The following is a 19,375-nucleotide window of genomic DNA, read 5'->3' as shown; positions in this document are numbered from 1 at the left end:
CTCAAAAAACCTTTACCATGTCCCAACCTGTTCTTAAGACCGAAGTAGATCAGAGACTCTCTCTATAAGCACTCACTAGCAATTAGTGCAAGTGCTGACGAATCAAGACATAAAGCGCATGACTAACTAATGTAGTTATCAACTTACGTTCGACAAAAATACAAAATACATTAGCATAAATAAATAATTCATACTGATGGCTTCAATAAAGAATAATTATTCTCCGTTGACAACCCACATTTTAATTTTTCAAACTTCTTTTCTCGATAAATTACTTTCAATATTTTCTCCGGCATCATAAAAATCAATAAAATGTTCGTTACAAATAATTATAATAACAAATAAAATTGTTGCCTTAATATTATTTACAAATCAATAACTGCAACAAAATAAAATATTGGTCAGTATAGTTTGAATACATCACAGCATATTTCACACTTTTCATAATATATCATTATAGACAGTTAAAAATTTCTTTTCTTTTTTTTTTTTGTATAAAACCATTTGTTTTATAAATAATTGTTAGTTATTATATAGCACTCTATATTTAATTACTTATTTACTAATTTAATTACACAAGGGGACTAACACCCAAGGAATTCACTGATCACAAATTAAAACTATATATATTATTTAGGAACAATAAAAAACTTAATTACGCGTCAAGAAATTAACTAAATTAAATTAAGAAATATTAATTAACATAACCCGACTGCTCTAACCGTAATTCTTGGCAGATATTTTGGTTAAATATTGTAATTTTCAGTTTCAATATAAAAGTGCATTTGGCTTTCGAAAAAACCATTGTAGAAGCATAGTTATTATTTTTTTTGGTCAAAATTTTATTATCACGCAGTTAAGAAGGGGTTAAGGCGTAGAAACTGTTCTCCAGTTTGTGAAACGCTTCCCACAAAAGTTCTCTACAGTTCAGAATCGAGAGAAAAAGCCTTGCCCAGATATCTGAAAAAACTTTGTAATGAATAGTAACAAAATTGTTACTATTGTGTTGGGGGTTAATTAAAATAATATTCACTAATTATTAATTAAGTTATGAAAATTCATTCAGGGAATGTTTATGACTGTAATATTATTTTTCATTTCGCAATAATGGAAGCTAGCTAACAGGGATTTATAATCCTTTTATAAAATATACGAGTCTACGAAAGACTACTAACAAAGTTCTTGTTTAACATACAAGAACTACAATTTCTTGATTTTATCATTACCAGTAACTCTTGTAATTCTTTGCCTAGTTTTTTTTCTACTCTATAATTACCTTAATTTCGGTAAATATCTACGAAATATAGATTATTAAATTATGCATTATAATAGAAATCAACTCTATAATAATGTATAATATCAAAAGTATACAGAGTTACAGACATAATGACATACATATATATATCTATATACTTTTGATAATATTTATAAAAATTTAAGTTTGACTAAAACAAAATATCAAATATTTATAAACAAAAACGTAATAGAAGTAATTTTTTTTTCTTCATAAACAGAAGTAAAATAAACATAAGTTTAGGTTCAAGTTTCACCATCATCTTTAGCAACTTCAGTTTAATTTACTTCATAGAAACTATAACTAGGATAATTTGTATTCTTTTAAAACTAAAGCTACTAATGACTAATTAATTATGTTTAAAGCACTACCCATTTCAATTTTTTTCTACAAACTAAGGTACAATCCAATTCATTTAAATCTGAAGTCTAAGAGAGTAACTCAGTGGCAAAGATCTAGAATGCAAACTATAGTTCACGGCAGATCGATCAACCACTAAACGACCTCTTAAGCTATTGAGGCTTGACTCTGTGACGTCCCGGCAATCGCTGACGCACAGCCTTTTTAACTGTCGACAATATTCCCCAATGAGACGAACTCCGTAATCGGTGATCCTCCAACATCCAGAGACATCCAAGTCTTCTAGGTGTTGACAATAAGAAGCTAAGACCCCCAAGGTTTGATCAGTAATGCCATAAATTCGAGACAAAGAAAGGCTTCTCAAAGATGAGCAATGCGAGGCCAAGACTGAGGTAGCTTCGTCAGTCAATTCCCAGCAGCTTGTCAAGTCCATCACCTCAATGGACGGACAATTAATAGCCAAAGAAACCACGGCTGCCGGACTAACCCAATGGCAGTTTTTAAGCGAGATATTTTGCAGCCTTTTGCAATGAACAGCCGCGATTTGTAGAGAAGCGTTAGTCACGGCTGAACATCCACCCAAATCCAAGCTAACTAGATGAGGGTTACGTTGAAGTATGGGTCTCAAATGGTCATTGGTAAGCCACTTGCAGTTTTTCAGGCACAAGTGTCTGATACTTTTCGCGTCTTTCGTCGTTAATTTGAAGACTGAAGCGTTAAATTTGTCACACACTGGCCCGTAATCAAAGTTTTGCTTCGATTTCATATATTCCGAAATAATAGTCTTACCCAGCGTTGACGTAGCCCTCAAATTAAATATATCTTTCCACGAAAGCCCGGGAAATACGTATTGAAATAAAACATCTTGCCAAGGTATTTCGAATAGAGTTATTTCTGGCTTTTTATAATGGTATTTGATGTAAGCCATCAAACAGAGACTATTTCCTAATTGTCCGCGACTCCTATCTAAGTATCTATCTAATCAAGATATTGGGAATTCCCGAAATTTCTGAGCCAAGTCTTAAGTCTTTCAATTCGATATCATACAAAATTTTACAGTATTAAAATATATTACCAAAGAAGTCGAAATGGGCTTGAAGCGAGTCGCGATAATTTAATCGATTAAACACCCTAATTAATAGTACACTTAAAACTCAAAACGTAGAACTGTCAAAACATAAACAAACTTACGCAATCCACATTTTCCACAAGGTGGCGTTACGCCTCAGAATGAAACTTATATAAACCAAAACCTAAAAAAACCACCAGATGGCACCGGTAGATTTATGAAATTATAGCGCGAAATTCAAACGTACGTTTTTCTCTGACTATAGAGAAATGACAGCTCTACGTTTGGGTTTAGTGGGGTCTATGGGAAGATAACATAGTCTGTCAACACCATATAATAAGACACTATAACAAAATAGGATAAAATTTATTAAATTTCATTACATTAAAAAAAAACCTGCATTTCCGAAGAAACATAGCTTTTTATCACAGGTTTGGGGTTAAAACATAAAAACACATTATGGCACAAAAACAAAGGAAAACTTTATAAAAATTGCAATTCAAAAGTTTACTGTTGCACGTGTCCAGTTTATAAAACTTAATGCAAGACTTCAAAGTCCACATACAAATGTGATCCAAACTTAAAAGTTTTCACAGATAATTTAGCTCTTCCTTTGAGGTATCCATATATCCTCTTCACTTGATCCAAAAGATGACACCGAATGTCTATTTGACTTTTCACTTCTCTCCCATTGTCTATAAGGCCTATTTTGCTCTATAACATGATCCAAAGAACCACTGTCTGTCGATGCATTATCCAAATCATGATGGATATAATGATGACCTTCGCTCGTCGCAATCAGAGGATTCTGTAACGAATGACATTCGTTTTCTATTTGAACATCGGCAACGACGCAATCAACGTTCAAATTATTCAACACTCTCGACGTTTGCTTGCTGGTGATTGGAATAACGGCTTTCTTGTGTTTAATTCCCGGTTGAGGCGACGATCCGGCGGATCTTCTAGGTTTAGGAGACCGATTCCCATTTCTCATAGCCATAAATGAAGCCACTGTCAATGGTTTCGCTGTTGATTCGGCCGCTGTCAAAGTTGGTGAGGGTGTAGACGGTGGACAGCTGCTTCTAAGTCGCGAATTTCTTACGAGTTCCAAAGCTGCGCGGGACCCCAAAGACCCCGCTTGTACCGGAAGAGAGATTTTTGGGACAATTCGATCTGAATCCATTTTGCTTTTGATTTGGGTTACTATGCAAACGTTTCTACCTTTATATTATTATGAAAAAAATTTAGTTCAACCTTCACTGAGCGGTGAATTGACAGAAACTGACAGTTTTCGTTGCCAGTACATTATATAGTAGATTTACATACCGAGGGGTTATTTTTTTTTATTATTTTTCTAACTCTACATTTGTACATCTATATTTCCATCATCAAGCTAGCTAGCTCTACAATTCCCTAGGACTACTTCCTTCGAATGAGAGGGAAACTCAATAATTTTATACGCTCAGCTGTCATGCGTGATAATGCCTTATGAAACAGAGAAAGAAGTTAAAAGGGGCGGAATTAAGCAATTTAATAATATTAACATACATATAATAAGGTCAAACTACCAACCAAACCTAAAGTACACTATAAAAGTTGACAAAAGAGAAAACGGAACGTATTAAAGCAAAGATTATCTAAATTTTATCAGACGTTTAATACTTTATTCGTCATACGTAAAAAAAAGAGGCAATGTAGAAGTATAACCGCTGCGAGTGAGTCATAGTTTGCCTTTGAGGGACAACTACAACTATACTAACACACTATTAACTATAAGATAAAGGGGTCTGTTTTTCATTTTATGTAAATTTACATTAATGTAAAGGCAACACAGACAGAAAATTAACTTACATAGACGTCAAATCATAAATAAAAGTCCATTTATACGTAGACCGTTTGAAAACCGTCTTAACTGGTCGAAAACCGAAGAGAAAATGCTGAGATTTAACTTTTTTTTTTTTTCTTATTTTTCTTTTTACGGGGGCCTCTAACTTCTAAATAAGTTTCGTCAGTTTCGTGAGTTTAAGAACATGAGATAGAGAGAGACCGCGAAACATGGCATGAAACTAAACTAGCTTCGGACTACTATGAGAGCGTAAGAGTAAAAGGCTGTCTTATCCGTAGGTTTTCCTAACTTTATGTGTCAAGTTTATGCAACCTTTTTTTCACATCAATTAAAGTTAAAGGAAACCGTGACGAACTATAAGGAGTGCCGTCAAAAAAGTTTTACTCTGAGAGATTACGTCATAAATAAATTCCCCGTTCTTAGGGGGTGTTGGCGTGAAATTCCCTTCTTTTAAAACGATTATCAGGGCGTATCGCCACCGATAATTATTTACGAAATTCGAAACTTTTAACACCGTGATTTTCATATTTGATTAAACACTGTAATAGTTTGGGGGGGAGGGGGAGGAAAAATAACAATAAAAGGGTACAATACAAAAACCACAACTCTTCGCTATCGTTTTCAAAAGGTTTCAAAAATGCGCGCGCTTAGAGCACGTGATCATAAGTCACTTAGGCTATTCGTTTCAAAAAAGCGCGCGAATCCAATTCTGCACGTGCGTCGTGAGGTACGATTTCACGCGAATTGTAAATTTAAAATTTTAAAAGTTAAGCCTAATTTTGCAACGGTATCCCCATTTTGATGTCCGATTAAACAACATGGACGAGTTGACGATAAAAGCGCCAAATGAAGAGTCAACAACGCCTCCTCAAGACGCAACTACAGTGCCCTTACGAGACCCTATAATGTCAGAACCAGAGCAACTAAACCCAAGCGATATTAATCAAGAAGAAGCAACTGATACCATCGTCGGAGTTGAAACCGAAGGAACTTCGAAGCAACGTTTCAAGTTGAACCCTCATAAGATAATATGCTGGCCACCGAAAGAAGCGTGGAAAGCCATGGGTCAAGCTTTTGGGTTAGGGGGCATTAATATGAACCTTTGGAGGGAAAATTTCTTCTATCGCGTAAATGAAAACGAAGTTGGATTTTGCTCACGAAATGCTTGCCTTTTCTGCTTGCCCCTTTGCGGCAAGAAAAGAAAAGAGCCTGACCAAAACCTTAACGAATCTGAAGAACAGGACAATTCGGACGATGAAGAACAAGAAGTACGAAATAGAGCTATCTCAGTTGTGACGTCAGTGCCTAAGCAAATCGTCACAGTTGGCAGTTGCCGGCCATGTTTGGTACCGCTTTGGTTCTATGGGCAATAGCATGGGTGACGTCACACTAAGGCTTCTGAGATAGTTTCATTAGGAATAAGACGGCAACCTCCAACCTTACCCCTATGCTATTCAATCCATGGTGTGTTAGGTCTGGTTAGCCGTGTTTCAATAGGGTGCAAGGGTGCCGTCTTCAAGCCTTTTATGCCTTTAAAGGATGCAATTTAACCCTTCCTTTTTTGTTTTTATTAGGATGAAAATAAAGGCTTTGTTTCCGGAGTGAAAGAGGGTTTAGAGTACTACCATTACCTAAGCAAGGTGTTTAAAAAAAACAACCTAAACTGATTTTACAACTTTCCTACCTCACAACTCTCGATTGAACTAAGGTTTATTTCTTAAAATAGCTCGAAATGAGACTTCCAAGATACACTGGAGTCAAGAAAACCAACTACAGGCCCGATTACATTCTGTCCGAGATCAAAGGTATAACCAAGCAATAATCTAATTAACTGACAACTAAACAAACAGTTTTGATTTAGCGAAAGAAAAGAAATTGGAAGACAAAACGGAAGAACAACGAAAGGAGTATGTTTTCCCATCAGCAAAAGACGTAAATAACGTGGTCTTACAAAATATGATCTCATTACAGCGCGCTAATGGATTTGGAACGTGAATTTGCTCCAAAACACCACCATAAACCATGGTTCATAATTGGAATCTCAATAATACAACTGATTGCCCTAATCATCTTGCTCATATCGGGAGGTTTGGATTTAAATGAGAGTATCTTACTGAACAATACGCCATAAAAACTATCAAAACATACTTTAATAATAAAAGGTATCACGTTGACCGGGGTGGAACCCAATATCGAAATTGTGAAAGACGTCAGCACTTTTCGTGGTATAGAGGACATAGACATATGGAATAGGCCCAATATATGGCTAGGACCACCACTGGGAACGTTGATACGTACGATTTCTTAATTAACGCGTCTCTTAAAATTCTTAACGCACAAGTATTCCGTTCGATTTGAACAGAATTCGGCGCGATCTACGCACCATGTATGCGACAAGACGAAGTTGTAAACGTAATTTTGCTTTCCCAACCTCACGTGTTCAAAGGTAAACTAGGCTGTTGCGTTGTGGAAAAGCACGCCCTTGCTGGAACCACGACTTACGAAGAGTGTGGTAACTTGACAATGGGTAAGAGAGGTTAAATTTTTCTTTCTAAGATAATTAAACGTTATTTTTGCAGGCGGGGGTAAATGGTACGAGCAAGTTTGCTCGAAAATGAAACCCAACGTCCCGGTCATCTTAAAACCGTGTTGTTTCGGATACATGGGGACTTGCAAAATGACAACCAAAGAAGGGTGTGATATACTGATAGGGCATTATTTTGCCGAAAATAAGGATCATTGCAGCGAAGTATACCCTTATTAACCACCATTAATTACCAAAACAAGAAAGAAACAATATTGTTCACTTACAGATTTTCTGCTTTCCACACTTCTGCGGTAGTTATGGTATTGAGTCTGATGAGGAATGGCATTTCATGCCAGCGTCTTTGAACCAGGGTTGGCGTTACGTAACGTCAGTCTTTTTCCACGCTGGTATTTTGCACTATTTGATAGTCTTAACAGTTCAGTGGTGCGCCGGTAGGCCAATTGAAGCCGCGGTAGGACACATCAGGATCGCGGTAACCTTTCTGGCTGGCACTATCGGTGGTAACATGGTATGACTTCATCATGTTTCTCTAACGTTTCTTCAGTTTTCATGAACTCTCTTGGTCCAAAAAGGTCACGTGTTTCTTCGATCCGTATCTCCCGCAAGTTGGTTGCGGAGGAGGCGTCTTTACCTTGCTTGGAATTTCTTTGATCGAATGCATTCAAGCTTTGCATTTCCGCAAACGCAAATATTTGTTCGAGATCATCTTTGTGATTTTGATCATGTTGTTTATCGTCATCTTCGGCTTCTTTCCATTCGTTAACAACTTCGCGCACTTTGGAGGTTTGATTTTCGGCATTCCAGTCGCTCTGGCAACAATGCCGCATCTATGCTTCAATTGGTGGAGCTGTAAAGCTCGACTGATTATTTTTATCGTCTCGGTTATCCTTTTGATCGTTTTCATTATAATTTTCATCGTGCTGTATTTCGTTATCGAAGTTTCGAGATTTTGCGAAAACTGTAAATATCTCAGTTGCATTCCTTATACCGAAAATGTTTGTAATGTTCTAGTTGAACTTCACGGCACGTTAAGTCACGATTAGGCGCGTAACGAGTTCGTTTAGTTCAAGTATTTGACTTTAAATGTCTTCCAAAATTGACATTTCTCAGTTTTTAAACGCGTTTAACTGTTTTAAACTCAATAAATAAAGTGTTCTTTCGATAAAAGTGCCTTTTTTTAACACTTTTTGTCTTTGAGAATAACGCTGACAAATGGATTACCATTGACGTAAAATCTTAGAGGACAATCGGCCCATTCTTTCCCGACTCTATCAATACCGATTCTTTTACACGCGACAATGTCCTCGTCAGTTATGTCTTCGCCCATTTCAAGCCACATATCTTCATCTACAGACAAATCTTTTTGATTTATTTTATCTTTACTAATGACGAAACTCTGGCAGAGTTTCGAGGGGCCATTGCATAACTGAGTTGGCTTTAAAGCAACCTTTTTCTGCCTCCGAACGCTGCGAAATTTAGCCATTACATCCAAACCTTCCAATGGTTCAATGGCTCTTAAAAGTACGGCGGCTCCTTCTCCTTGACTGGAGATATTGAAACAAAAGTACATCCCGTAAATGGGGTAAACGTAAGCCGTTCCCGGTTTCATAAACATGGCTTCGGTTCTCATGGTTCTTTTGCCTTGAAAGGAATGCGAAGCTTTGTCGCCTACTCCCAGATAACTTTCAGTTTCGACAATTTTCCCGCGTAATAAACAGTATTGACCACTTTCTTCGTCAAAATATCTTCTAACCAAATGTTTCCCTAACAATCTTTTGGCTAACTGGACGCAATTTTGATCGTAAAAATCGTGATTCAACCTCATTGGCATGCTCGGAGTGTCTTGCAAAGTGTTAAGCCTAGTTTCGGGGCTTGATGTTTCATTTTTTGGCTAAAAATAATGTTTTACTCCCTGTTAAGTTACTAATAAACACGAACTAAGTTCAACAAGTAATTATTTAACATTTAACAATGAAATAACCATTTCTATATATATACGTAGTTTTTAGACTAGGAGGATTGATACCATTTACACCAGGAGGACAAATTTACTTGGCGGACAAAGTAGAGCACCAAGCAGCCTCACCTCCAGGTGTAAATGGTATCAATCCTCCTGGTCTGAAAATTTTCTATAGGCCTAATGGAACACGGGATTCCGGGAATTCGCGGAACACGTGGTGACATGCATTACCGTTACGCTAAGCCTTGGTTAATCAAGCGAGAAGGATTGCGTAATCATTACTACATGCATTGTTTAGTTAAATTTACCTTAATTTTGAGCCTTTTATTTCGGGGAGCATCCATTTAATATCTAAACTAAGCATTTAACTACCACTTTATAACTATTATTTACTAATAACTAGAAATTACTGGAAAAATAATCAGCCTTGCGATCACAGAAACACTCCTAGTTTGAAAACTTTGTGTAGAGAGAGGCCTAACCGAACACGTGGCTACATCTTGGATGAAGAATAGTTACACTTGGATATATCACTCGTAGTATAACGTGTGCTTCTGGCCGCGGTCGCGGATGCGCATTAGAGGGGTTCGAAATTTGGTAACGCGACAAGCTGTTTTTACCGGAAATGATTATTTTTTGGTTTCCGTTTGTTACGTCTTCTGCTCTGATTCCGTTTGAATTTGAAAAATAAACGGCGGTTAGGGTTAAGATCGTTTTCATTGGCTTTTGTTTATGCGGCGATTTATGATTATGGAAGTTTTAAAGATGAACTATTATTCTTCTAATTATTATAGTAGGTGACTTTATACTTTAAATATAATTACCTTCTATATTAAAAGAAACCAGTAAAGTTGATGTTTAAATAGCCCTAGGCCTTGGCTAAACTAAAGTTTACTAAACACGTGTTTCTTGTTTGTTACGGGAGTTTCAAGATTTTCACACTACGCGGCGCGAAGGTCGCGTAAGCCATTTGTGGTCCAAAAATTTGTCGACTGATATATCCAAGTGTAACTATTCTTCATCCAAGGCTACATGGATTACCATTACGCTAAGCCTTGGTTAATCAATCTTGAAGGATTGCGTAATCATGCCTACATGCACAATTTAGTTAAATTTACCTCAATTTTGAGCCTTTTACTTCGGCGAGCATCCATTTAATGTCTAAACTAAGCCTTTAACTATCACTTTTCTAACTAATTATTGACTAATCATTAGAAAATATTGCAAAAATCATCAGCAATACGACCATAGAAAAAAACGCGTGATAACAAAAGATTGAAAATAACTTAAAAATTTAGCAGACAGACAGCGATTCCAAATCCATAAAGGTAGGTGGGGGATGGGGATATTTTTTAGAGAACCTACCGCCATCTACCGGCAAATTGAGGAAACACAACATATTTTCCCACACGAAATTAGGGGTGTGTTAGAGAACCTACCGCCATCTACCGGCAAATTGAGGAAATACTAAATATTTTCCCACACGAAATTAGGGGTGTGCAATTATTTTATATTTTTATTCTGGACGAATTTAATTTACAATATAGATAATTCTTTAAAAAAATTAAACTAACCAAATAAACTACTAAATTGTCAATTTAGTTCATTATTTCCGACAAATCTACATAACTTTCGAAAAGGGATTTATTGTTAAAATAGTATTAGAACAAAATTTACAACCAGATACATTCGCACACCCCTAATGTTTACAGAACCGTCGCTACATTCCAATAATACTAATATTAAGCTTAATTATAATAATTAAGTACTTTTTTTTTTACTTACAAAGAATGTTGGGTTGAATTTTCCTCTTCCTACTTAAAGTTTGATTAACTTTGGTTGGAAGATTAGGGGGGACCACAACCACAAGAGTTGGAGGAATTTCATTGACTTTATTATTGGGATTAGCCACCGCCCATTCAACAAGTTGACCATTTTTCAAGTGTCCAAATTCAAAGGTTAAAGTCATTTCCCCTATTTGACATCTAGGTAGAACGTCGGGGATCCACTCAATCACAAATGGAATTGGTTCCTTTTGACTTCCAGACATAATACCTTTGAAATAAATGACAAAAACAAACAAATAAAATAAATAACAAAAACAAACAAATAAAATAACAAAAACAAACAAAATTAAATAACAAAAACAAACAAATAATTAACAGAAACAAACAAAATTAAATAACAAAAACAAACAAATAAAATAAATAACTAAAACAAACAAATAAAATAAATAACTAAAACAAACAAAATTAAATAACAAAAACAAACAAATAATTAACAGAAACAAACAAAATTAAATAACAAAAACAAACAAAATAAAATAAAATAAATAACTAAAACAAACAAATAAAATAAATAACAAAAACAAACAAATAAAATAAATAACAAAAACAAACAAATAAAATAAATAACAAAAGCAAACAAAATTAAATAACAAAAACAAACAAAATAAATAATAAAAACAAACAAAATAAATAACAAAAACAAACAAACAAAATAAATAACAAAAACAAACAAAATAAATAACAAAAACAAACAAATAAAATAAATAACAAAAACAAACAAATAAAATAAATAACAAAAACAAACAAATAAAATAAATAACAAAAATTAAATGCGTCTTACCAACTCTTAAAAATGTTTTGTATTCAACAGGTTTTATCAAAGGAGTTTTCCCTAATTTACTGAAATTCGCTAAAGTATCTGATTCTTTCCCTCCGTAATAAGCTTCAAAACCATCATCTCTATTTTTTACAAATTTTCTGGTTACTTCTAAGGGTATCTGAAAAGAATTAAGATACTTAATTAATTAATTAATTAATAAGATTATATATTACTCTAAAAATTAGTTAATATCTAATAGTTACCAAAGGAGTATCAAATATATTTTTAAGATGAATAATATTTGTTATTTTCCACGTGTATTTGGTGAATGTTCCTATGGGAAGGGCATCTTTCCTCACAAACCCAACAGTAGAATTTGGTAGTCTTTTCTTATTAGTTCCAACGGATAATCTTTGTTGCAAACACTCGAAAAATGTATTTGGAACTTGGAATTTTAAAGAATCAGGTTTTCCTAAAAGAAAAATGACAAAAATTATTTGAAAAGAAGAAACCTCTAAACTCTCTAAAAAAATGCAAATTTTACCGGAAAATTGATAATGCATAGTTTGATTGATTCTTTCCGTTACACTGGCCAACCAATCCAAGAAGCTTTGTGAGATTGAGGATTCTTCAAAGGCAGATCCATTCATCCTGGTCATTTTCTTAGAAGGTTGAGATGAACCCGGTGTTATTACTTTTTTAACATTGGCTTTTGATTCCGGTACTACAACTGGCGGAGATGGGGAGCTGATAATGTTCAAAGGTTCAGAAGCGGACAAAGTAGGTGTTAAGAGACTTCCACAATCTGACATTGAGAAGAATGGGGAGAGAGAGTTTTCATCTCCGCTAACTTGAACTGCAAAACATTCTATAAGAATATAAAAATAATTAATAACAACAAATTTACATTCAGGGTTCGTACAAAATTTTTGGAATGAAATTCCCTGACTTTTCCAGGTTTTCCCTGACTAAATTCCACAAATTTCCCTGACCATATGCAATAACTTACAAGGCGTAAATATATGAAAACCAATCTAAATTCACTCTAATCATTTTTGCACGAGTTGTCATTGTTATAAAGATAAGCCAATTAATTCGTTTAAAATTAACCATAAGTAAATCATCATAAATAACAGGAGCGAGCGAAGCGAGCTCCGCGAATTTGGGGTTCTGCTCAATTCTCAGACAACACTTTTTTCGGTCACCCTTATACTGTTATCCAGACTATCAATTTCCCACCAATATATTTTTCCCTGACATTTCCCTGACTTTTTAGGCCCATTTTCAATTTCCCTGACTTTTCCAGGTCGTGTACGAACCCTGTACATTAAATTACTGATCCTACCAGAATTGTTTTCAATGTCTAATTTATCTTTCCTAACACAAGTGAACCGTATATCTTGAAGAGATATTAGTTGAGTCTGCACTGATCCCGCATCCATGTCTGAAGGATCCCCCAGTAGAGCATTATCTGTTAGATTTAATTCAACCCCCTCCATAATTTCAACTCCAGGCACATTTCCCTCTGTTAATTCTCTTAGTTCATTTTCATCTTCCGATATTCTTGAAGCGAAGCTTGGATTATTTTTCTCAGATTTGGAACTAGGGTCTGAACTTCCCAGAAATGATAGAGGTTGATCCACTTGAGGTTTAAGGAACATATACTGAGCAAATTCATTAGAAAGAGACTCGTCACTGGCAAATGCGCAAAGACAAGCGTAAAAATGAACACAATGAAGTTTGCTTTCTTCTTCTTTAGATGAAAGCTTATGAAATTGCTAAGATTGGGAATTATGGGATGTTAAAGATAAATGTTTAGTGAGTAAATGCTGAGGGAAACATACTTTACTGGTCCTACAACCACACTGAAATCTCAATTCTGGTTTATCTTTACTCTTGGTTGAATCAAAGAAAAGTATATGAAGCAATCCTAATGGATTTCTTGAGCTCATTTTACATTTGACTACTAGGTTTTGCTTAGAGACTCTTTGAACTAAAGGTCCCGAAGATTGGGTGGCGAGAGTCCAAATAGATTGTCTAGTTTTATTTGGTAAGGGTAAATTGTTCAACATTGAGTTCTTTAAGGTTAAAGGGACAGCTTCAGTAAAACTATTGATAGAGGCTGTTAGGTGTTGACATTGGGCTAATCCAGAGGAGCCTGATAGATTGAGACAACTATCCACAAAACAGTAATTTGATGTGCTAGGTTCAATGACACCATCTACCATTTGATCACCAGTGTTATTAATTGATTGAAGTTGCACAAAGCCTCTTATGTCAGGTCCTTTCTCTTTGATTTTAACAGAATATACAAGACTACTAGAACCTGTTAATATTTTTACCGATTCTACAGCCACGTTGGCCCGTTTTTTCTCCGTACATTCTTTGCTCTCTTTGAAAACAACGTTGCACGCTTTGTTTTTACACATCATACCTCTGGTGCCATTGAAAGTACCACACTTTGGACATTTCCTTATTCCCCGTTTTGTCGGTCTTCCCAAATCACCGAGAAAATGGTTACTTTTAAACTTATTTTCCGTCATTTTTATGCTTAGAATATAACAAATCGATAACTTAATTCCTTACATTAATTAAATTCAAAATTACTAATTACAAAAAATTCAAAATTCAGCCGCCAAAGTTTCTAAAATCTGTGGTAGCACCATCCGTAAGGTCAATTAGGGTCGTTATTTTGTTATGCCGTTTCTCATTGGCTGCTAGAAATACCATGGAGAAATATTCTTGGACTCTCAGCTTCATCGTCTTACACTTTAAACGAAAAACATAATACTACTCTAATAATAATACTCCATGGAAAATGTCATCAATCTATGGACCAAATTACCACGTGATAATTTGGCACCAAATTTAAATAGTAATCAAGCTGCTGACCTAGTTTGGTTATAGCTTATAGTTATAGTATTAAATTATAATTACGGTAATTGCACTTTGTTAGACCTATAAATTACTTAAACATGAATATTTTCAATGTATTAAGCCTACTTTTATGCGAAACAGCTAGTTTAAAGTCAAAAAACGAGATAAGACTAAAATCAAATTGTTCATTGTTTACCCATTTTAAAGTGGGCGTGAAGGTCGAAACGTATTTTTTGTATAGAGAGAGTTCTATGATGCATCAGCGTCATACTCGCGAGTAAGTCGTGAAATTATAAAAAACGCCTTTGGAATTTATAGGAAAAGGGTACGTTAAACATTTAATTAACTAATATAACTTGGGATACACATAATCTAACCTTCAGCCTTATCTTAATCTTATTGCACGTGTGAGATAATAAGCCTTGGTAAATCTTATATCAATAATTTCACTAATCACTTTTTCTATCATTAATGAACTGATAACATTACGCGGATATTACAATAGTGTATTGTATTAAATTATCAATTAATATGAAAAAGGATAAATATCGTTTCAATATAGTAGTTAAGTTGATTCCAGACATAACCCCTTACAGTCGTTTTCTGTTAATAGTGTCGGATTTAATAATTGTATATAAAACGTAATAACGAATCAAAATTAAAAATGAGCAGAGAAATAGATACAAAAAATTTGGCATTTAACACTAACAACCGGAGTAAGATTAAATAGATTAAATAAGGAATTTATATTGCATATTTACTTGAGGTGTGGACCGTGTGGTGGTGTGTGGTGGATGAAAACTAATTCTCTTTGTAGGTGTTGAGTTGGATAACATGGATTCTTCATTTGATCCTGAAGTGGATGTAGTTGCTCCCAGGAAAGGTTTCAGAAAACTGTACCTAGCAGCTTTCGCAGCTTGGATGGGATCAGTCTCCATGGGGGCGGTTCTTGGCTACTCTTCACCAGCTTTACATAGCATGGAAAAACCACATTCTCACTTCAAACATCTTACCGAAGACGAGCAATCATGGGTTGGAAGTATCATGGCAATTGGTGCGCTTGTAGGTGGAATTGTAGCGGGTAAGCTGGTTTTTCTTTAGTATTCTAACCCTTTTTTGAAAAGATTATAGTGGATGGGGTATTGCATGGCATGCCATTAACCAATTATTGTTCATCTAGGTCCTGTTATAGAAAAATTTGGTCGGAAGACCACTCTCATTTTTGTAGTTGTGCCTTTTACTTTGGGCTGGCTGTCTATCGCTTTTAGTGGAACTTTATTTCCGATGCTTTTCGGTAGATTTTTAACTGGTCTCACCACTGGAATGGTCTCTTTGACTGTACCAGTATACATTTCTGAGATAGCTACTTCAGATGTACGGGGGATTTTGGGTAGTAGTGTGCAGCTTTGCACCACAATCGGGATTCTTATAACCTACTTAATGGGGGAGGTAGTTGAATGGATTTGGCTGGCTATTTTGTGCTCAATTTTGCCTTGTGTATGTTCGGTAATGATGGCATTCATGCCAGAAAGCCCTTATTGGCTTCTAAAAAAGGGCAAACGTGACTTATCTCTCAAAGCTATTCATTTTTTGAATGGGGAAACTGTTAAGCCCGAGGAGGTTTGCTCTGAAATGGAGAGTAGTTTAGCCCAACAACCTCAAGGTAGCGTCTCATTCAGAGAACTAATCCATGCTCAAAATTTAAAACCAATCCTCTTAGTTTTGGGGTTGATGTTTTTCCAACAATTCTCAGGCATAAACGGTGTCATGTTTTACGCTGCTAAGATTTTTAAAGATGCCGGCTATGATTCTATCTCTCCCAGCGTTAGCAGTATCATTTTAGCCGCTGCCCAAGTGGTAGGGACCCTAATAGGTAGCGCCATTAGTGACAAAGCGGGCAGAAGGATATTGTTATTGGGGTCAGGCGGTGTTATGGGTTTAGGTTTGGTTATTCTCGCGACTGTCTTGGCCTTAGGAGAAAAAAATGGTGCCGACTTCTTGAACCAATACGGTTGGTTAACTGTATGCAGTTTGAGTTTATTTATCATGGCTTTTGCAATCTCTTTCGGACCTACACCTTGGCTTATGATGGGTGAATTATTACCAGCTAGGATTAAAGGCATATCAAGCTCAATGGCGACAGCTTTTAATTGGTTTTTGTGCTTCATAATTACTAAAGAGTTTAACGATATGCTGACTGGCATGAAAAGCTACGGTGCTTATTTCTTTTTCGCGACATTCTGTTTTATTAGCATAGTTTTTGTCGGGGGCTTCATTCCCGAAACTAAGGGTAAGACGTTAGATGAAATAGAGATGCTTTTCGCTTCTGATAAGTTTAAAAAGTCAGATGAAAAAGAAATGGTTGAACCATAAATAAACTTGCATGTAAATTATTTATAATCTTAAACTTGTGGTTAATTAACGTTTTCTTTACTGTACATATAATACATATATAATATTACTGTATATATTTTCATAGTGCGTGTATTTCTATATAATAATATATATTGCATGTATATTTTTAGCTCTTTATAGAATAAATTTAAATTTAAAACAATAATACGTAATACTTTTGTTGTCCGAAATACAGGTCCTCTCATTGATAGTTTTGGCCGAAGAACAATTTTTGTGTTTGTCTCGCTGCCCTTTGTAGCTTCCTGGTTATTAATCGCGTTTTGTAATGGAAGTTTAATGTTACTATTAATAGGTCGAATTATAACGGGGTTTTGTGCCGGAATGGTATCTTTAATGGTCCCTATATACGTAGCTGAAACCGCCATGTCGGATGTTAGAGGAATACTAGGTTCTTGTTGTCAGTTATCAATAGTTTCCGGGGTTTTATTTATATATCTTCTCGGAGAAGTGTTAGAATGGGTCAACTTGGCTCTAGTATGCGCGTTTTTCCCTTTGTTAACGGCATTTTTAATGTTATTTATGACCGAGACGCCTTGTTGGTTAATAAGACAAGGGCGGCGAGATGAAGCCTTGGAATCAATCGAGTTTCTTAATGGAGACACTGTCATTCCCGAAGAGATTTATTTCGAAATTGAAAGGTGTATATCCCAACAACCTACAGGGCGCGTATCCTGGGTTGAGCTTAAAAAACCAGCGCTTTATAAACCCTTTTGCATTTCTGTTGGTCTTATGCTTATCCAACAATGGTATGTTCGGAAACCCTTCCCCAAAACAACGAGTGTATAAAGTACTAAAGGTAGTTATTTATAGGTGTGGTGTAAATGGCATAATGTTTTACGCTGCCACTATCTTTAAACAATCAAAGTACGACTCAATCAGCCCTACAATAAGTGGCATAATTTTGGCGGCTAATCTCGTTTTGGCAACCATAGTCAGCAGTGCAATAATGGACAAAGCTGGACGAAAAACTTTTTTGTACATATCTAGCGTAGGAATGGCAATAGGTTTAATTAGTATGGGGGTATTATTACTTTTGGGGGATAAATACGGAGATGCGTTTGAAATGAAATACGGGTGGGCCAATATAGTCAGTTTATCGTTTTACCTCAGCGCATTTTCATTGGGTTACGGACCAATACCGTGGCTTATGATGGGCGAAATTAATAACTCGAGAGTAAGGGGACTCGCTAGTTCTTTTACTACCATGTTTAATTGGATTAACGTGTTTTTAGTAACCAAAGAATTCATGGATATGTTAAAGGCCATGAATGGTTACGGGACGTATTTCTTTTTCGCGGGGGTTTGCGTTTTAAGTTTGTTTTTTACATATTATTTCGTTCCTGAAACGAAAGGTCGTAGTTTAGAAGAAATTGAGGTATGGTTCAGCACTTCCGAGGCAGTGGCGCCGCTAGAAACTTTAGCGGGGTAAGCGGTATTATTAAAAAAGACGTTGCTACCGCATAAATTTTAATCGTTATTATTTATTTATTTATTTAAAGTCCGCGATTACCTCTGGAATCCGAGGAACAACGTAGGTTAATTAATGAAGATAGTACCGAAGTTACTCGATATACTATTAACTAATTCGCGCGCGAAATAAATATTGATTCCAAAAAGTGGTTAAGGGTATTTTAAGATTGTCACTTTTGTAACTAAAGTTTTTAAAATAAGTACAAAAAGTACCGCCAAAATATGTTCAAAACTTCAAACTTAATTCCACTAACTGCATTTTATATTTGTATAAGGTTGTAAATAGTACTTAAACCAAAAAATAAATATGCAGTATTATTTTCTTATCAAAGCATCCACCGAGATATATTTTGTCTAAAATAAAGTACGAATTAATCTAATGAAGTTCAATTGTGTTTCTTTTTCTGTATCCTTCAACACTCCCTTATCGCTAAAACTAATCACACCACTCACACGCAAACACACACACACACACCCCCCAGTTGTCGATTTATTCCCAAGTGCCCTTGACTATTGTTAAGAAGGGATATCTAGTTTACTAGGGAGAAGGTATAAGATGTCTAAGTATTCGCGCGCCATAGTCCCAGTCCCCCTTTCAAAATACAAGGGGGGGGGGGACGTAAAAGGAGGCCGGGCTATTTCGCCTCTCCTCAGTCGGAAAATATGATTGTAATTTTCGTCATTCGCGTCGCGCTGACGTGAGTTTTCAAGAACCAATGAGATGCTGGCTGGTTGTAATTTAGAGGCGGCGGGGATTAACTCCGGACCTACTTAACGTTTGGACTGGAGATAAAGCTAGAAATATGGCGAATTTATACCTTCTCCCTAGTAAACTAGATATCGCTTCTTGCTATTGTTGCCACTCACCCCCCCCCCCCAGTTGCCGATTTATTCCCAAGTGCCCTTGATTGACTATTGTTAAGGACATT

At 35.7% G+C, this 19,375-nt stretch overlaps 6 protein-coding genes across 8 annotated transcripts; 3 read left to right on the top strand and 3 right to left on the bottom strand.

Annotated features, from left to right (window-relative positions):
- Positions 1-179: 179 nt before the first annotated feature.
- Positions 180-4,716, bottom strand: jet (F-box and leucine rich repeat protein jetlag). Of its 3 annotated transcripts, none has more exons than XM_089839936.1 (2): positions 4,575-4,716; positions 180-3,944 (listed from the first exon to the last, which is right to left on the bottom strand). In XM_089839936.1, exon 2 carries the CDS (start codon positions 2,580-2,582, stop codon positions 1,710-1,712), a length of 873 nt encoding a protein of 290 aa, XP_089696062.1. In that variant the 5' UTR covers positions 2,583-3,944; positions 4,575-4,716; the 3' UTR covers positions 180-1,709. The 3 variants fall into 3 exon arrangements, with proteins under 3 accessions (XP_089696062.1, XP_089696070.1, XP_089696080.1); XM_089839944.1 differs by having other exon boundaries at positions 3,075-3,944; XM_089839954.1 differs by lacking the exon at positions 4,575-4,716 and adding an exon at positions 4,050-4,561 and having other exon boundaries at positions 3,075-3,944.
- Positions 4,717-5,387: 671 nt separating this feature from the next.
- On the top strand, positions 5,388-8,160 carry LOC149717526 (inactive rhomboid protein 1-like). Its single transcript, XM_089834690.1, has 10 exons — positions 5,388-5,837; positions 6,144-6,209; positions 6,296-6,374; positions 6,431-6,476; positions 6,541-6,656; positions 6,732-6,863; positions 6,932-7,096; positions 7,149-7,318; positions 7,383-7,625; positions 7,690-8,160. Exons 1-10 carry the CDS (start codon positions 5,388-5,390, stop codon positions 8,158-8,160), a joined length of 1,938 nt encoding a protein of 645 aa, XP_089690816.1.
- Positions 8,161-8,294: 134 nt separating this feature from the next.
- Positions 8,295-8,948, bottom strand: LOC149717525 (DNA-3-methyladenine glycosylase-like). Its single transcript, XM_089834688.1, has one exon. It carries the CDS (start codon positions 8,946-8,948, stop codon positions 8,295-8,297), a length of 654 nt encoding a protein of 217 aa, XP_089690814.1.
- On the bottom strand, positions 8,866-14,593 carry LOC149717524 (uncharacterized protein C2orf42 homolog). The gene is made up of 7 exons (XM_089839679.1): positions 13,529-14,593; positions 13,030-13,462; positions 12,229-12,552; positions 11,948-12,156; positions 11,706-11,862; positions 10,863-11,132; positions 8,866-9,008 (listed from the first exon to the last, which is right to left on the bottom strand). Exons 1-7 carry the CDS (start codon positions 14,225-14,227, stop codon positions 8,998-9,000), a joined length of 2,103 nt encoding a protein of 700 aa, XP_089695805.1. The 5' UTR covers positions 14,228-14,593; the 3' UTR covers positions 8,866-8,997.
- An 802-nt stretch (positions 14,594-15,395) lies between these two features.
- LOC149717522 (solute carrier family 2, facilitated glucose transporter member 8-like) lies at positions 15,396-18,830 on the top strand. Its single transcript, XM_089839772.1, has 4 exons — positions 15,396-15,642; positions 17,152-17,722; positions 17,787-18,401; positions 18,476-18,830. Exons 1-4 carry the CDS (start codon positions 15,396-15,398, stop codon positions 18,558-18,560), a joined length of 1,518 nt encoding a protein of 505 aa, XP_089695898.1. The 3' UTR covers positions 18,561-18,830.
- On the top strand, positions 15,846-16,934 carry LOC149717523 (trehalose transporter 1-like protein). Its single transcript, XM_089839867.1, has one exon. The coding sequence runs from the start codon at positions 15,846-15,848 to the stop codon at positions 16,932-16,934; it is 1,089 nt and encodes a 362-aa protein (XP_089695993.1).
- Positions 18,831-19,375: the final 545 nt, after the last annotated feature.

This window comes from Phalangium opilio, unplaced genomic scaffold (genome assembly GCF_054372755.1).
Source record: "Phalangium opilio isolate 3A_F unplaced genomic scaffold, DU_Popi_V2 ptg000003l_1, whole genome shotgun sequence".
In the NCBI taxonomy this organism is placed as follows: Eukaryota; Metazoa; Arthropoda; class Arachnida; order Opiliones; family Phalangiidae; genus Phalangium; species Phalangium opilio.
The sequence above is the reverse complement of the archived record's forward strand: the minus strand, read 5'-3'. Positions and strand labels throughout refer to the sequence as shown.

Bases quoted from the DNA above. Each gene is read 5' to 3' on its own strand.
- jet (XM_089839936.1), bottom strand. From the start codon at position 2,582: ATGGCTTACATCAAATACCATTATAAAAAGCCAGAAATAACTCTATTC.
- LOC149717526 (XM_089834690.1), top strand. From the start codon at position 5,388: ATGGACGAGTTGACGATAAAAGCGCCAAATGAAGAGTCAACAACGCCT. The intron at 6,864-6,931 runs GTACGATTTCTT...CGATTTGAACAG, and splicing joins ACCACTGGGAACGTTGATAC to AATTCGGCGCGATCTACGCA. The intron at 7,097-7,148 runs GTAAGAGAGGTT...TTATTTTTGCAG, and splicing joins GTGTGGTAACTTGACAATGG to GCGGGGGTAAATGGTACGAG.
- LOC149717525 (XM_089834688.1), bottom strand. From the start codon at position 8,948: ATGCCAATGAGGTTGAATCACGATTTTTACGATCAAAATTGCGTCCAG.
- LOC149717524 (XM_089839679.1), bottom strand. From the start codon at position 14,227: ATGACGGAAAATAAGTTTAAAAGTAACCATTTTCTCGGTGATTTGGGA. The intron at 12,553-13,029 runs GTAGGATCAGTA...ATATTCTTATAG, and splicing joins AGACATTGAAAACAATTCTG to AATGTTTTGCAGTTCAAGTT. The intron at 11,863-11,947 runs GTAACTATTAGA...AATTCTTTTCAG, and splicing joins ATATATTTGATACTCCTTTG to ATACCCTTAGAAGTAACCAG.
- LOC149717522 (XM_089839772.1), top strand. From the start codon at position 15,396: ATGGATTCTTCATTTGATCCTGAAGTGGATGTAGTTGCTCCCAGGAAA. The intron at 17,723-17,786 runs GTATGTTCGGAA...AGTTATTTATAG, and splicing joins CTTATGCTTATCCAACAATG to GTGTGGTGTAAATGGCATAA. The intron at 18,402-18,475 runs GTAAGCGGTATT...ATTTATTTAAAG, and splicing joins CCGCTAGAAACTTTAGCGGG to TCCGCGATTACCTCTGGAAT.
- LOC149717523 (XM_089839867.1), top strand. From the start codon at position 15,846: ATGCTTTTCGGTAGATTTTTAACTGGTCTCACCACTGGAATGGTCTCT.